Source organism: Artemia sp. Qi Xiang Cuo, chromosome 17 (genome assembly GCF_049724085.1).
Source record: "Artemia sp. Qi Xiang Cuo chromosome 17, ASM4972408v1, whole genome shotgun sequence".
Classification (NCBI taxonomy): Eukaryota; Metazoa; Arthropoda; class Branchiopoda; order Anostraca; family Artemiidae; genus Artemia; species Artemia sp. Qi Xiang Cuo.
Genome location: NC_142810.1, coordinates 53,290,085 through 53,307,925, shown reverse-complemented (window position 1 = coordinate 53,307,925; position 17,841 = coordinate 53,290,085). Strand labels below are relative to the sequence as shown.

The window sequence follows — 17,841 nt, the reverse complement described above, 5'->3', positions numbered from 1 at the left end:
CTAGATAAGTACGAGAATTTTGTTGTATTGAGTTGCTAAGTTTCTTATTCGGATTATGTTATCGTTTAATTTACATAATTCTACTCGTAGTTAAACTGACAAAAAACGATATATATGTTTTAACCCTTTTAAATTTCAGTTGACTAGCTTAGACTATTTTACCGAATTCTAAAAACTAAGAATTTGAGCATTTGGAGGCGCTTAAACATGCAGAAGATACTAGAGCGTATTAAATGATCAGTCGAAAGATATTTGTATGCTATCGTCAATTTTGGTGGAAATAAAGCTATTATTATAAATGAGAGAAAAAGCACCCTATTTAATAGACCACCCCTTTATTAATCATGAAATAACAAAAACGAAAACTATTAAGGGCAAAATTCCAATACGTAACACTAAACGGTAGCAGAAAAGCTAATTAAAAGCTAGGAGCAGGGGCGTCACTATCACTCTTTTTTTTTTGGGGGGGGGGGCGAGCACGACGAAAGTTTTACAACAAAAACAAAACTGTACCGACGGAAAAATGGTTTAGAGTGGCGAAAGCTTGTGTAGAAATGGAAGTAAATTGCTTGAAAACAGTATTTTTTGTTGCGGAGCGTTGGAAATTCTAGAAATATTTCACTAAGAAAGTCTATTATCCTTATGTCTACTAGACACCTATTTAAAAGAACAACTCTTTCAGAGCTATCGGCCTCTGAATAAAGTTAAAATGTTTAAAAGCGAAAGCACTGGATTTTTTTCTAGGGTGGAAGTGTAGCCGATGCATCGGATACGATATTGAGGGGCAATCTTGACATCTCCCACCATAAAAGGGAGGTACCCAACCAGCCAAAGCTAGCCGAATACCTCAAAACAAACGGTCGCCGTTTTTCTGCTAAAGCCTATGAGAAAAAACCATAGGTAGAATATTCTATTAAAGAAGACGCCATTTACTGCTTTTGCTTTCGGCACTTTTCCTTAACAAGAAATCATGGAAATACTTATGATAATGTAGTGTTTGTCGACACAGGAATGAATAACTGGAAAAAGCTATTCGAAAGGATTGAAAAACACGAGGCTTCAGAAGCTCATAACGATGCAAATCCCAGCTGGACCAAATATAAAGCAATTGAGTGTGGCACATCTGAGTCAATAGCTACAAATCTCTATTCAAATCAGAAGGAAGCCACAGCGGAAAATCGCCTACATATAGTCAAACGTGCAAAAGTAGCACGTGCCCTAGCATGCAAAGGGCTCCCATTTCAACGTCAAGGTGAACACGACGACTCAAACAATCGAGGTAAATTTCTAAAAATAGTAGAAATAATGACAGAGGGACACTCAGATCTTCAGCAAAAACTAAAACGTTGGTATGGAAGCTATTTGAGTCCCAACTACCAAAATAGTCTTATAAGCATACTGGCTGACCTCTTGCGAGAACAAACAAGATGCTCTATTAAGAAATATTGGGCAATCTGCGCAGATGAAACGAAAGATCTGTCGAAAAAAGAGCAGCTTGATTTAATTATTCGGTTTATTGATAGTAATGCTATCATCCGCGAGGAGACATTCGGAAGTACCCATCTTGAACAATTAGTTGCAGCATCTCGTGCTAATGCAATCAAGGATCTTGTTGAAAAGCACGGACTGGATTGGAGCCCCTCTGTGGCTCAATTCTATGATGGTGCGAGCCTCATGAGCGGCGCATGTAAAGGTCTTCAGGCTATTCTTAAAGGATTTGCACCACAAGCTAGGTATATTCATTTTCACGCCCATCGCCTAAATCTTGTGCTTGTGCAGTCGATAGCTTCTTGTCCGGAGGTTAGAACTTCTTTTCTTGCATTCAGGCATTAGATGTCTCTCAGCCGAAGTGCGCCACGTCACGAACTTTTCTTTCGAACCCAACAAGAACGCGGAGAAAGGAAGATTGAGCTCGAGCAGCTAGCCGACACTCGATGGTGCTATTGGTTTTCCTCAATTCAGAAGATCCGGATACGTTTAGGTGCTATTCTCGAAACACTAAGGGTTATTTTAGATGAAGTCAGTTCAACAGAGGACCGTTCTGAAGCTTCTGGGTTGCTGGCAACAATTGATGCCAAATTCTTGCTCATTCTTGAAATAATGAGCAGTTTCCTTGGTCCGATAGATATTGCATCCTGACATCTCCAGTTCAAGAGCCTCGTTCTTTCAGGCTTAAATTCTCTGCTTCAAGCAGTTCAACAACAGATTCTAGAGCTCCGATCTGAAGAGCGTTGTTTTAATATGGTCGAAGCAACGAAAAGCTTATGCAAGCAGCACTCAATCCAAATAGAAAAGCCTAGACGCTCGGTTGCTATAAGCAGACGCCTTCTCGATTTTTACGTCGAAACCACTGTCGGTGCCATAGCAAGAAATCGAACAGAAGAGGATCGTGACATTTTTAAAACTTATAGGTCAGACATTTTATACTTCATAGTCGACCGAGTAACTTCGGAGCTGAGACAAAGGTTCGGTGAAAACTCCTTAGTAATCCAAGGCTTAGAAGCGTTTGAGCCAAGTTCACCAAAGTTCCTGGATGCACGTCTAATACAAGACTTTGTACATGACTTTCCTACATTATTAGTAAATGAGTTGAAGTTTGGGTCGGAGATAGCCTTGGCAAAATCTTTTTTACAAAGGATGAAACCAGAATGCCCATCAAAAGCTCTTGCCTACCTCTACATGAAAAAAGACGCCTTTGCTGTCATCTCGGAAGCTTTCGAAATTTCTTTGACGCTCCCAGTTTCAACTGCCTCTAACGAGAGATTTTTTTCAACGCTTAAGAGGGTTAAGACATATCTCAGAACAACCATGACTGATGAGCGACTTAGCGATTTGTTAGTTATAGCAACTCAGCCGGAAAAAGCGAAAAAGATAGATTATAACATTGCCGTCGACAAGTTTGCTTCCCTGAAGCAACGACGTTTCCCATTAAATAGTGGCTCTCTCGGGATACTCAGTCGTGAAGCAAACAAATTTATGATTTATTTGCTTAATTGTATTTATGTACTTGAATTTTTGTATATCTAATTGTGCTCTAAACTTTGTTATCCAAAGAATTTTAAGTTGGCTACCGCTTAATTTGGCTTGATTTCCCCCTCCCTTGGATTTTTGCTAATTCAACCCACTTGAGGCGGCCTATTGAGACATTGAATTTGCCCCTCCCCAGGTTTTTTTTCATGTCCGCCACTGCGCTTCGCGCCAGAAAACCCTGTTCTAGGCCTTCACTCAATTCAATTCTTAACAAAACAAAATGACATTTCCTAATTCTAAATTTTCTTTTTTGGCTTAGACCCTTCAAAGCACAATATTTATTTTTAAGTAATTTGCTTCCCTAAAAAGGAATCTAAGAGGTCCAATATAAGGGATAATACAGTTTTTAATAATATTTCAAAAATATCCTTTTGAAGGATATTTCGCGGCAGGAAATGCTCTTTCCAAGCCATCCACTCGCTCTGAATTAGAAAATTTCACCAATTCAAACTTTTTTTTCTTTTTTTTTTACTTTTTTTTTAACAGAATATAATCTGCATAGTTTTGAACTTTCCTCACAAAGTAAAAGTGAAAATTTGCAAATTTTCTTCCTTGAGGTGGCAAAAATCTTTGAAGTTTGCCCCCCCCCAGAATTTTTCTGAATTTACGCCACTGGTCTTATTCATTGAATGTCTAGCTCTTACCATGAAATCATTTAAAAAGCTAAATTATATCAGTTAATAAAGGGCGAAAAACCTGGCATGGAGAAAGTTTTCGCTTTTAAAAGGTTTCAGCTTCGTTGTGTATGGGAGAGAGATGACTTCTTTCTATTGTTCCGAGATGAACAAACGAAATTCAATCTATATACCATATTATTTGAAAAAAAAGTACGTTTTCTAAAGAGTTAAAGAGGCTGAGTCACAAGTTCGAACCTTAAAACATACAGGGATTAGAAGGTACAGTTTGAGTCACAAGTTCGAACCTTAAAACGTACAGGGATTAGTAGGTACAGTTGGGTGGCTGCCGCCCCCCCCAACCCCCCCCTTTTGCAGCCTTTAAATAAAAAAAAAGTTTTTGAACTGAAAGTAAGGAGCGACATTCAAACTTAAAACGAACAGAAATTATTCCGTATATGAAAGGGGCTGTCCCCTCCTCAACGCCTTGCTCTTTACGCTAACGTTTGACTTTCTCACAACTCTATTTTTGTTAAACAATAAAAAACTTTAGCGTAAAGAGTGAGGCGTTGAGGAGGGGACAGCCCCTTTCATATACGGAATAACTTTTCGTTTTAAGTTTTAATGTTGCTCCTTACTTTCAGTTTAAAAAACTTGTTTTTTTTATTTAAAGGCTGGAAAAGGGGGGGTTTTGGGGGTGGCAGCCACCCAACTGTACCTCCTAATCCCTGCAAGTTTTAAGGTTCGAACTTGTGACTCAGCCTCTTTAACTCTTTAGAAAACGTAGTTTTTTTCAAATAATTTCTGCACGTTTTTGTACAGTTTATTACTTATTATTGCTTCACTAACTGTTAGCTGATCGTGTCAGGAGTTAAAGTTGGGGGGCTGCCGCCCCCACACCCCCCACTTTTGAAGATTCTTTTGTTAAGGCTTTTAATTCCTGAATACTCAAATCAAATACACAGTAAGATTTTCTTTTTTCAAATTTTCTTCGAGCATGCGGGTATACGGCATGTTATTAAAGCAGTGGAGACTTACCTCTAAGCTGAAGGCCGACCGTGATATTTTTCTCGAGACGCCTGTTTAGCCGAAGAATTTAATAGATTGGATTTAAAACAGAAACTGAGTTTCTTTTTTAAACTTTAAATTTAAGATATACTGTTTTAAATTCAATATATAAAAAATTTACTCTGACGGGAAATCGAACCCAGGTCTTTCACCTGACAGACAGGTATACTGACCACTGTACTAACAGAGGTTTGTTTACTTATTTTTATTGTCTCGGCAACAGAAAAAAACCCAACGGTTTTTTTTGTCAAAGTCTCTTCTGGGAAAGACCTGGAATTTTTGGAAGCTTGCAGTCGGTCTTGTCAGGTTAAGAGGACTATTTTGATCTAATTTAATAATGAGATACTATTCTTTTAGGAATTTCAAAAATTAACATGGGCTCTTATAGGAAAACGAGGTTTTTGGTAAATGTAAATTCGGGGGAGGATTTTTTCGGTCTGAAAATATCAGAAGACCCTAACAGGTCGAATTCCGCTTCGAATGAGTCCTCATTCACCCGGATCCGTTGCCAACTGTGGCCTGTTGGCGTGGCTAAAAAAAATAAGGTTTTTCGTAAATGTAAATTCGGGGGATAATTTTTTCGGTCTGAAAATATCAAAAGGCCCTAACAGGCCGAATTCCGCTTCGAATGAGTCCTCATTCACCTGGATCCGTTGCCAACTGTGGCCTGTAGGCGTGGCTAAAAAAAACTTGATATTTGGTTTTTGGAAAACAGGGAAGGAGTGATCGGATGGAGCTGTAATTTGGAGGGTAAGCTCCCAGGTCCTAGGAAAGCTTATCCTCTAAATTTCAGCCCGATCAGACAACGTTAAAGGGGGGCTGTGGTGGGAAAAATTAACATGGGCTCTTATAGGAAAACGAGGTTTTTCGTAAATGTAAATTCGAGGGATAGTTTTCTCGGTCTGAAAATCTCCCACGCCCTAACAGGCCAAATTGCAGTTCGAACGAATCCTCATTCACTCGGATCCGTTGCCAACTGGGGCATGCAGGCGTGTCAGATAAAAAAAACTTGATGAACACTAAGCGGCTATATTTGGTTTTTGGAAAACAGGGAAGGTGTGATCGGATTGAGCTGAAATTTTGAGGATAAGCTCCCAGGCCGTAGGAAAGCTTATCGTCTAAATTTCAGCCCGATCGGACAACGTTAAAGGGTGGGTGTGGGGGTAGGGTCGAAACTTCTTGCCCACTTTCCCCCATAAAGATAAAGTCGGAGGGGGGTGAAATTTTGCATGTTTCTTAGTTTGAGCTTAGGCTACAAAATGCGATCACCGCCGTCTCTCTGCAACCGCTAGGACCGGAAATCGCTTAACATTGTGTTGTGTCGCCTCTTTAAAGAGGCACAAGTGTGCCTCCTTGATATTGGTTTTGCTGCAGTTGGTCAATTTAATTATAGAAAAGGTCAATAAATTGGTATGGAATTTTGGAATCTGTAGAACTATGTTTTTTTTTATCTTCCTTACTTTTGTCCAAGTAAGATTTTCTGTTTTATGTGTACCTTCCAACTATTTTGTAGGATTTTTGCTCCTTTGTCTCTCTTGGAGATATGATACTTGAACTTATTAATTATTCATATTTATAGATTGTCAATTATCTGGATTAGTTAAGAGAAGCTCACTGGGTATTTGACACAACTGGTGAAACATGGAAACACACAACCTCTTGGGTATCACTGCTGTTAAGCGAGGTACTTGCTAAAGTATTATTAGTGATTGAGCCAATTTGCTGTTCATTTATAGGACAATCATTGGTATTTTTCACTTATTTCAGCTGCTTTTACTTGAAAATGGGTGAAATAAGCTATGAAACCTGTATGTTATTAACTATACGAAATTTATACTTAACAAAACTTTCTTTAAAACTAATATTTTGAAGAGCCTTTTAGTTCTCTTTTTGCATTTTGATAAATGCTTACCCTCAAATTAACGAAACAAATCATTGGTTTCAGTGGCATGGCTTTCTCCCTAGAAAAGTGCTAAAATTCGTTGATGAAGTTTAAAGATTTTTCCCTCCCTCTAAAAAATGGCCAACTTTAAGTAACCTAAAAAAGACCTGAATATTTTCAGGAGGTCATTATCAACGAATTCTTTGAGTCTTTTGTTTTCTCTCACCGATTAAACATAATATAATAAATTTAATATATGAAATATAGCATATGAAATATAACATAATAAATATAACTTTAAATATAATATAATATATTAAATATACCGATTAAAAATAGCCAGGTCAGATTCATTGTTTACCCCCTTTCTGCCTTTAGAGAAACGAAAATATGGATTGTCCTTAGCTCCGTGGATAACTACCTCTTTTTAAATACTTTTACTTGGTGTATTAAATGTTAACATAAATCAGATTGTTATTGCTATTTTAGTGTCTTAAATATTGTGCAGTTGAAGGATTATTAAATAAGTGTTTTTCTCTATTGGTGTTTAAATAAGCTGGCATCCTTCCAAATCTTTTATTATGATTTGACAGTAAATTCTGCATATCATTGTTACAGTAGCCTACAAGGAATTCCGCAGACCTAGAGAAATAATGAAATGACTTGTTTTGATGTTCGTGCTGTGAGCAATGCAGTTGTTTTGTTTTTCAAGTGTTTTCAAATACAATTTGAAAAAAAAGTTGTAGAATTACCAAATGTGTGTTTTTTTTTTCGTTTCATTATACAATAATTCGCGTTGTGTCTCTTATCTTCTTAACATTCTTTCTCTGATTCTTTCTTTGGTCAAACTTTTTCAATCTCTGCTTTATCAAGTTTTTACCTATCAAAAACCTCCGTACCCCAAGCTCCCCCAATCAAAGTATCATGGCACTATATATACTAATTATGCTCTTGGTAAAGCAGATGCTATATTTAATGGTAAATATTCCCTATTTGGATAAGGGGTGAGAATAGAAGCATTTGCTTTAGTTTAATTATATTGTTGGTTTTGATATAAAAAACTTTAAAAAAGTGACAGACTCATCGCCCCTTCCGGCTCTTTGTGCAAAAATTTGGTTGAAATTCAGAATAGGGTAAAGGTACTTATGATTCGACAGTTTTTGTAAAAAAAAACACTTTATTTTACTCCAGAAGGCTTAATTTAAAGACTTTTGGTTTGAAAAGGGTTTCAGTATGTAGAAAAAATATCTACGAATCTAACTGTTTGTTTAGAGTTTTGAAGTTTTATCAGAAAAGGGTACAAAATTCCCATTTTCTTAAATCGGAGCGTTTTGATCCACAAATTCAACAGAACAAAAAAGTTACCTGTTTTTGAAGTATGTCGGAACCCTATTCGACACGTGTTGAAATACTTGGGGAATACTTGTGGGTGGATCCTGGTGGATTCAACAGGCCTATTCTTATTACTTTATTTCATCGTTTCTCTTCAAGTTTTTAAGATATATATATATATATATATATATATATATATATATATATATATATATATATATATATATATATATATATATATATATATATATATATATATATATATATATATATATATATATATATATATATATATATATATATATATATATATATATATATATATATATATATATATATATATATATATAATGGAAATGTATAAAATAGTATTCTTAGAGTGGAAGGAAAAAACTAAAAATTGCCTCAAGCATAGGGACGAAATTCCATATGCAGTGTAATCATGTGACCTAGGTCTCTATAATATATTGTGTGATATAATACTGTAACATAGGTCTCTTTATAAACGCTACCTGGAATAGCTTACTTTGTATCAGCTTTAATGATCCATCAAAGATTTCTTTGTTGTTCACAGTTAAAGTGCTGTCAACATTTGACCATTTCAAACTTAATCTACCAGTTTAATCCACTTTAAAAAAAATTTGTTTAGAAGTCCAGAATTTTTGAAATATGCATGTCCTACTTAATATTATTAGAAGTTTGTGACACCAAGGAGTCTAACATGTTTCATTAGATTTTTGGGTGGGATAGGAATTCCATTCTAGTTAGGGATGGGTTTCAGAGAGAATATTTTGTATTTCACAGCTTGGAATCTATTTGAAAGAAAACATGTATAAAATTTACTAAGAAAATGTGTACTTCAAATTTATTCAGTGATAAACTCATAAATAAGTTTAACATGTTTCATTAGAATTTTGGGTGGGATTGGGTGCTATAGGAATTTTACGCTAATTAGGGAAGGGTTCAGAGAGAATATTTTGTATTTTACTGCTTGGAATCTATTTGAAAGAAAACATGTATAAAATTTACTAAGAGATGGTGTACTTCAAATTTATTCAGTTATAAATGAATTAGGGTCGTGTGATCAACCAAGTCAAATGCTTAAAAATATGAACATAGCATGAGGCCAAGCGACAGTTCCTCACATGACGGAATAATCTAGCATCTAGCATAAAATCAGTAAAACCACGTAAAAAAAATTACTTTTTTATGTTTTTTTCATGTTAGATATTATTACAAATAATAACTATCAAAACTTCTCGTTGTTGAGAAAGTATCCGTAAATTCGACAACTATGTTTTCGTCAGAGGGTCCTTGAATTTCGACAGCAATTGTTTCTCATCTGTTTTATATGTTCAGTGAAGTTTTGACAGAGTCGCCTATAATTTGACAGGAACTATTTCTGTCTGTCAAAAATTTCGACAAGGTTTACAAGATGTTCTCAAAAGAAATGAATATCATAATAGAAGCCAATATCTACATTTGAATTCGGCTGAAGGAACATTTTTAGTCGGTCTGGTATTCCACTACATCAGACAAGAATTTTCGACACTTGGAACATAGTTTCGTCCATATAATATTAGCTGCCATTTTAACCTTAACTTTATCAGGGCGAAGCAAATATGGCTACATTTTAGAGAAGATCAGATGTACCTTGATGCATTGGTGCTCATCCCAACTATTTTTTTGCCAAAAAATAACTAAGTAATGTGCAGTTTTAACACTACATAGCTACAAAATTGTTAGGAGCTCATTTTGTGTCGAAAAACAGGAAATTGTAGCTACTTTTTTTGGAAGGATTGTAAATGCCAAATAACTTTTCTTGGTGTGATTTTGATTAATCAAGTTAAATGAGCAACCATCCAACTGGCCCCTCAGGGCTATTTCACGAACATTTTGCCAAAATCTTGCCCTAAATCCTTGCAATTTTATGTAAATTAATAAAAAAAAGTCGATCTTTAATTCCCTCCAGAACTTGTGTTGCAATACATTAGAGCCATCATCTCCTCAGTAGTGGAGTCCTGTGTTAAACCAACTGTTTTTTTGTAAGTACCAATTTTACTTTGTTGAAGACAGCTAACTGGTGCTGCCTTAACAGTCAAATGTTATTAGAAGGTAAGTATTCCCACATCGTTTTTTCCCGCTTTTCCAACAAAGACCTCTGGTCAAAATTCTGAGATAGCCATTTTGTCAGGTTTATTGAATGATCGCCTCTGGGAATAACCTGACGTCTTACAGCCCTGGTAGCAAATGCTGTAAGTTAGAAATTTGCCCATTGTTTACATATTGGAAATACTATTGGAAAATTTGTATACGCTTGAGCCGGGTTCTCCAAAAAGCCCATGGGGTAAGTGTTATAATTTGTGCATTTTGCCTTCTTTTGTATATAGGATTTGTCATTGAGAATTGGGCTATTGAGTACTTTAGACTCTTAAGACAACACCAGGGTTATTGAGGTCATTGTTATTGAATATGCTTAACTTTCACGACATGTTGAGGGGGATATTCAACTACCTAAAAGGCAATATGTGTATACTGTTAATACTAGCACTATTTCTATTATACTGCTATTTATAAAAGCTTGAAGCTGAAAAAAAGATGCGGAATCGGTAGTCCATGACCTAGTCCAGAGGAAGCAGAAAATAGCGGAGGTCTTGCTAAATAAGTGCTGGAAGCAGCACTAAAAGCTCGTTCTGAAGAAAGGGAATGGGCAAATGATGCTGAATCCGCGGAAGTACTTATTTTGAAGAGGAAATCAGAACTGATCGATCGCCTTTCAAAAAAGCATAAGAAGTGCTGACGCTAATATTGTTAGGTGAAATTCAAACAGTGATTGTTACACTTGCTCATGGACGCCAATCTTACGGTTTATTCCTGTTCGTAAACATTCAAAAGTTCTACTTTACTAAGGTTATTTGTTCCCTGTACCTTAATCGAAGTTGTGTTTTCTGTAAAGTTCTATTTTTTATGAGCAAATAAATTAATCGAAGATAAAATAAGATTTATAGCCTTTTTTCCATAACCTCACGGGGTTTTTGAGGGCGATGATGATCATATGGCAGTAACTGGGACTTGTCCCAGTTACTGCCGGTGCAGTGGGACTGTAGTTCATCTGCTGGTGCTTCGAGTGCCTTTTGGTAGTCACTTTTTGTCACTATTTTTAGTTGTGAAATAACTAAAGTCACTTTTTAAACGATTTTTATTTCATTTTTCTTTTTTTCGCAAAACACAGGGGGCAGGGGAGGGTTAACTTTGTAATGTAGGGAATAATGAAAGGGAGATTATTCAAGACAGCAGATCGTAAACCTCCAGCAAAGGGACTCTTACCACTTTGATATCAATCAAATGCCAAAGTTTTTTCACTAACAAGTCTTCAGCTTTCACTTTCTTGAACCTTGGTTTGCGATTTACTAGGTTGCTTCAACCAAAACAGAGAATTTATTATTTCTTCAACCAAGACGGAGAAGTTTTTTGACAAAACTTTTGATAATTTGGTAAACCTTGTACATACGCAATGCTTTTCATACATACGTAAGCGTATGATAACCTCGTATGTATTATACTCGCGAAATTCTATTATTTTTAAAAAGATCTCTTGCAAACTTGTGTTCATCAATGAAAACAATATAAGATTTATGATATTCTAAGTGTTGTACAAATAACTGATTTTTTGTGATGTGAGTGTTCTCTGTGATTTGTACTCTAATTTTTGCAGAAGCTGAAGATACACCCTCAGATAATGATAAAGATGTTTTTGGAAGTATGCAGCTTATATTACCAATGAATTATGACGGCAGTCTTTTTTCTTTTTCTTCTGGCGTTTCTACAGATTGTAAACCTAATTCTGACTGTCTTAAACTGGAGTTAAATAGTGACAGGGACAAAGGTATGCTTTAGATATCTTGACCTTATTCGGTATATTTGCATGTTCAAAATGAAAAGGTATATTTCAAATTTTATTTGAAAATGTGGTGTGGCGTGGGTGATTGGCGTTTTTTGCGTCGTTAGGTATGTGTTTTCGCATCTAAAGACGCTAGATTATAATTTACACTTTACTGAAAACAATCTTTATGTCTATCATAATATCGACAAAAAGAGAAAAAATCATCATCATAACCAAGATTACTGAAACGACAAATGAATGCGGATTGACAGTTTAATATATATATATATATATATATATATATATATATATATATATATATATATATATATATATATATATATATATATATATATATATATATATGTATATACATCAATAGCAGTAATCGTAGCAGTAGTAGTAGTAGTGGTAATACGCACGTAGTGATTTTTGGTGAGTTGGTAAATCACCTTAACACACCCTGAAAGCTGTAACTTTTAGCTCCAAACCCATGCTGATAACAATAGTTGAAGTAGTAGTAGTAGTAGCATTAGTAGTAGTATGGACAAAGCAACATACTTTTTTTCAACATCCCCCTCAAAACCACAGTTTATATAATTAGCAGTAAGTTTACCGCAGATGATTTCTGGCTCTTCATTCTCGGTGCGAACAAAAAGCTCCTCCCACTTATTTGTGCACTTATGGATTAGTGTGTTTGCGTCAATCAATGAGAAATGGTTAGAAAGTGCATTATTTGTAATTGCGAAAGCAGAAAAAAACTTGGTGAGTCGGCGAAGTGGTTTGCAACTGTCCCATCTCACAGGTATGACTTAATTTATATACAAATTATGACAATCTACTATTTATATACAGTGGACTCAACTGACTGGCCTATGTAGGATTTTATAAAAAAAAAAGGGTGTGAGGGTTGATGAAATTTGTGAAAATACGGAATTTTTTTTCTTCTAATAGCTGGTGGAATAGATGTGATGGTTTCAGGGGTGGATCCAGGATTTTATAGGGGGGGGGGGTGTGCAAAATAGGTTGATCTGATAAACTTGCATTAGGAGCAAGTTTAATTAATGCAAACTTGCGTTAATTAGGTAAATTACACTGCTTTCACGTCGTGATATTTATTTTCTCAGATTGTAGTTCCTGTGATACTTGAAAAGTCTAGTTACCTGTTTTGGCGAAGAGCCAAGATAAGAATGGTTTTGTTTTCAATCAATGTTTTCGTATGAACTGGGCAGACCTTTCCTGAACTTTAAACAATAAACACCTTTGTTTGAAAATCTGTGCACTTTGTGAATTTAGATAGCGATAAGGGTTCCTGATTGAGACCAATTTTAGGACTTGGGTTCTAATTATTGGTTGCTGTGGTAAAAGTTGCCACAATAGCCCTATCCAAGAAAATACCAAACGTCTGTTACGAAGTGTTTTTCGTAAAATTCTTAGGAAATTTTCAGAAAATTGAAGGACATCGCACATTTTAGTGGCAAATCCAAAATTTTACGGGGCTTTACGCTAGAAAAGCTCCTATTGTAGAATATTCTTCCAGTTTGTTTACCAGAAAATAAATAAAATGCATTTATTACTGCTGAGTCTGTATAATCTTAGACCTTTTACGGCACAATTTCCAAAATATTTCAAAAACTATTTATCTCCTTTCCTTTTTTATTCTTTAATAGTAATTTATGGTCGTTTTGAGTTTGAGTTATTATGGGTTTCTGTTTCTACTAATCTTAAATTTAATATGGCCTTTATTTTTCTTTAAAAAAACTTTCTTTTTCGTAAAGTTTTCGTAGTATATATATACATATATATATATATATAATATATGAATATGTCGCTATACGGATTGAACTTAACTTCTACTGTTCACAGATTATTCATGTTCTAAAAATCGCTGAGATGTACTCTATCCCTATGAGAAACTGTAGATTGGGCAACGAGAAATTTGGATGGTCTAGGAATGACAGCCTTAAATCCGCATGCCAATCATTAAAATTCTGGCTTCGTTTGTGGAATGAGTGTGAAAGACCAAAAAACGGAAGTGTTAATACTTTGCGGTTAGTTACAAAGCGGCATTTTCAGAAGAAGCTTAAATTTCACCGAGCTGCTTAAAGTGCTATAGTCCTGAAATGAGATCAAATGACCCCAATAAGTTAAGGAAGACTCATTCGGCAAGTAATAAAACCAGTGAAAATAAAGCTAATATCAGTGAGTTACAATGATGTCCATATTTTACGAGGCAGTTTTCTAAACCTGTTCCTAAACAATGTGAGAAATTTGAAAGCAAATTAATTGATCCACTGCTCACTCCTGGGCCAGTTGCTTTTGTAGATAGACCTAAAGATATAACTGACGTAATACAAAACTTAAAAAGAAAAAATCAACGGTTTATGAGGGAGTATGTGCCCTTCGTTTTCTCATTGCGTCTCATAAGCTAATCTGTCATCTTTACGTACTTTACCTGGATTAGTTCTTATTAAGGATTAAGGATCCCCGATCCTTAGGATTAAGGATCCATGTGAGTGTTTGTCGTACAGACGAATTGCTTAAAGTTTTTGAAATGCTTATAATTGATAGTCTACTTTCAAAATGCCTCCCTACCAGGTTGGATTCCAACCCAAGCTTAGATGTTTCCATGCTTTAAGGTCTTCATGTAACTTATAAGTTGATGCTGATTAGTGTGATGGGACCCTAGTCCTTGGAAAGTATGATGTTAGTAAGCGTTTGACTCAGTATTGCATCCCCAAGCAACGAATGAGCTTTTGAACCATGGAGTATCACCAGATTTAGTTAGACCTATTCTTTTCATGTGCCGCCATATGAAAGCTTTTATAAGGATTCCTGGAAAAGATATTTTGACTAATGAAATGCCAATCAGTATTGGGGTTAATTTGGGCCCGATTATATCACCCACAATATATAATAGCGCAACGCTGCTGCCTCATTGCCATGTCTCTTCCTGTTGCATTTACAAATGTATTGATTTATCGATACTTTATTGTGAACAAGATGTTCTCAATGTTAGCAGGACCACTGTCGGGTTGGAAAATTATTTTTGTGAAATTTCCGAAAATTACCTTGAAATTACCGTGCTATTTTACCGAATATTTAGCTAATCTGAACGTCTTAAAATGTAGCGTGTATTTTTTAGATGTGCTAAGTTTCTGCTGCGAGTCCCCTGATGGACCCATAACTAGTGTTTTAGCTGGTAAAATTGGTTACGGTAAAATTGGGTATTTTACAGTAATTTTAACAAGCTCTGTAAAATTGGTGTTTTACGAAATTTTCATATCTTATGTAATTTACGTATTTTACCGGAATTTTACGTATTTTACCGTTATCTTACATATTTTGCTGACATATATTACGACGCCTTGCAATTTTCAGAGCTCAAAAGCGCGAAGAGTCTTGCAGAAAAGTAATTGAATATAATTTTTCTTTGTGTTTAGTTGTGTTCCCTGGTTTAAAAGGCCAGCTGTCTGATTTAGTTCCCTTGTTATCAGGAGGATAAAGTGTACTATAGCACAGGTAATTATAATTTTAAAATTGTGATTTAATTTTAAAATTGTTTTAATTTTAAAATTGTATAATTTTAAATTGTTATATTTTTATATAATTATATAAATATATTATAATATATTATAATATAAATAAATAAATTATATTATATAATATAAATAATAATTAAATATATTATATAAATAAATATTATATATAATTAAATATTTATATATACATTTTTAAATATTTAAATATAATTAAATATTATATAAATAAATTATATAAATATCAATTTATATAAATATATTTTTATATAAATTGATATAATTTTAAAATTGTTAGCTGAAATAAAATTACATTAGTTCTGTGAAATGTTGAAGACAGAAAGAGATACAAACCGGATTGGACATAGGGCAAACAAGAAAAAAAAATAAGTAGCCGAAAAAATGAGGGTATAGTCAGCTAGCGGACAAAAAAGAAGCGAAAATGATTGAGGCAGATATTTTGTCAGGTACTTCCGCCCAGTGTCTTCAATGCTAAAAAAGAAGGAAAACTAATCTTGTGATTCGGCCCAAACTAAGCAGAAGAAAGACTCTATAAAACAAAACGATAAAAACAAGCCAGAATAAATGAAAGACCTATTGGATTGGGCAATAATCAAACAGTTCGTGGTAACGAACTGTAAGTAAGGAGCGACCCGGCTCAATGGTAACCGAAACTCTAGAAAACGGGATTTTGATACCATAGATACAAGGCCGTATCCAGGGGGGGGGGGTACCCGGTTTGACCCCCCCCCGAAATTTTTGACCGACTCGAAAATAAGTCGAAAATTAGTAAAACCTAGGTAAAAATCAGTAAAATTAGTCGAAAACTGAGTCAAAAATTAGTAACCCCCCCCCCCGAAAAAGTCAAAAATTAGTAACCCCCCCCGAAAAAAAATCCTGGATCCGCCCTTGAATAGATACATCAAAAGAATCAGATTTTAATACTGATTTTAAATATATAAGTTTCATAAAATTTAGTCCTACCCTGGCTGATTTTCGAAAAAAGGGAAAGAGACCCCCTAAAAGTTATAGAACATTAATGAAAATCACACCATCATATTCAGTTTATCAGAGAACCCTACTGTAGAGGTTTCAAGCTCTTATCTACAAAAATGTGGAATTTTGCATTTTTTGCCAGAAGAAAGATCACGGATTCGTGTTTATTTATTTATTTATTTTCCCAGGGGTGATCGTATCGACCCAATGGTCCTAGAATATCGTGGGAGGGCTCATTGGAACGGAAATTAAAAGTTCTAGTGCACTTTTTAAGTAACCAAAAAAAAAAATGGAGGGCAACTAGGCCCCCTTCCATGGTCATTTTTTCCTCAAAGTTACCAGATCAAAATTTTGAGATTGCTATTTTGTTCAGCATGGTCGAAAATATGATCACTATGTCTTTTAGGATGACTTAATCCCCCTAAGTCCTCGGGGGGAGGGATGAAAGTTATGAGCTTTACCCATTGTTACCATATAGTACTGGTTATTGTGAAGTATACAGACGTTTTCAGGAGGGATTTTGTTTGGTGGGGGGGAAGGGGTGGGTCGGGGTTTATGTGGGAGGATCTTTGAAGGAAGTTTTCATGGAGGAAGGGACATTGCAATGAAGGGAGCGTCGGATTTCCTAGCATTATTTAAAAAAAACATCATAAATTAAATTAAATAAAACAAGTTTTTCAACTGAAAGTAAGGAGCAACATCAAAGCTTAAAACGAACAGAAGATATAACGCATATGATCCCCTAGTCAATACCTCACTCTTTAAGCCAAAGATTTTTTAGTACTTTCATAAGAGCTATTTATTCTAAGTAATGGCCTTTGTAATTAAGGGGTCATTTTTAAAGAATTGGAACAAAATTCGAACTTTAGCGTAAAGAGCAAGATCTTGACTAGGGGGTGAACCCCCTAATATACGTATTAAAATATATGAATATAGAAGTTCGTTACGTAAATTAATTCGTAAGCTACGTGTATTTATTACTAATAGAAACGTTCATAAATAAAATTAAACGACTTTCGAGGAAGCCATTTAACCAAATAAAAGTAAAATTAATATGAAAATTTTGTTGTAATTATTCATTTTCGGTGAGCCAAAATCAAAACCTGCATTAATTCAGAAACGTTCAAAAATTAAATAAAAAAAAACAAGTTTTTTTTAACTGAAAGTAAGGAACGACGTTAAAATTTAAAACGAACAGAAATTATTCCTTATATGAAAGGGGCTGTTCCCTCCTCAACGCCTCGCTCTATACGCTAAAGTTTGACTTTCTCACAACTCTATTTTTTTAAACAATAAAAATTTCAGCGTAAAGAGCGAGGCGTTGAGGAGGGGACAGCCCCTTTCTTATCAAGACAGGATATTGTAGATTCTCAGCATAGGGATTCAAACCACGTAGATGTCTATCAAATGCCAAAGTTTTCTCACTAGACAATTTTTTTCAAAACAAGTCTTCAACTTTCAATATCATGAACCGTGGTTTGCCATCTACTAGGTCGC

The 17,841-nt window shown here is 35.0% G+C and overlaps 3 protein-coding genes across 4 annotated transcripts in view; all 3 read left to right on the top strand.

Annotated features, from left to right (window-relative positions):
* The window catches only part of LOC148942334 (uncharacterized), an 81,356-nt gene that overhangs the window by 22,088 nt on the left and 41,427 nt on the right, over window positions 1–17,841 (top strand). Inside the window, exons 2-3 of one of the 2 annotated variants that reach the window (XM_089103346.1) lie at window positions 6,292–6,396; window positions 11,642–11,812. In XM_089103346.1, coding sequence (XP_088959472.1) covers window positions 6,354–6,396; window positions 11,642–11,812 — 214 coding nt within the window. In that variant the 5' untranslated portion in view covers window positions 6,292–6,353. Of the gene's footprint in view, window positions 1–6,291; window positions 6,397–10,124; window positions 10,274–11,641; window positions 11,813–17,841 lie in introns of those variants that run through there. The other variant, XM_089103347.1, reaches the window with a different exon arrangement.
* Window positions 1,012–1,833, top strand: LOC148942336 (zinc finger MYM-type protein 1-like). The gene has a single exon (XM_089103299.1). The coding sequence runs from the start codon at window positions 1,012–1,014 to the stop codon at window positions 1,831–1,833; it is 822 nt and encodes a 273-aa protein (XP_088959425.1).
* LOC148942335 (uncharacterized) lies at window positions 2,242–3,027 on the top strand. The gene has a single exon (XM_089103298.1). The coding sequence runs from the start codon at window positions 2,242–2,244 to the stop codon at window positions 3,025–3,027; it is 786 nt and encodes a 261-aa protein (XP_088959424.1).

Bases quoted from the DNA above. Each gene is read 5' to 3' on its own strand.
- LOC148942335 (XM_089103298.1), top strand. From the start codon at position 2,242: ATGGTCGAAGCAACGAAAAGCTTATGCAAGCAGCACTCAATCCAAATA.
- LOC148942336 (XM_089103299.1), top strand. From the start codon at position 1,012: ATGAATAACTGGAAAAAGCTATTCGAAAGGATTGAAAAACACGAGGCT.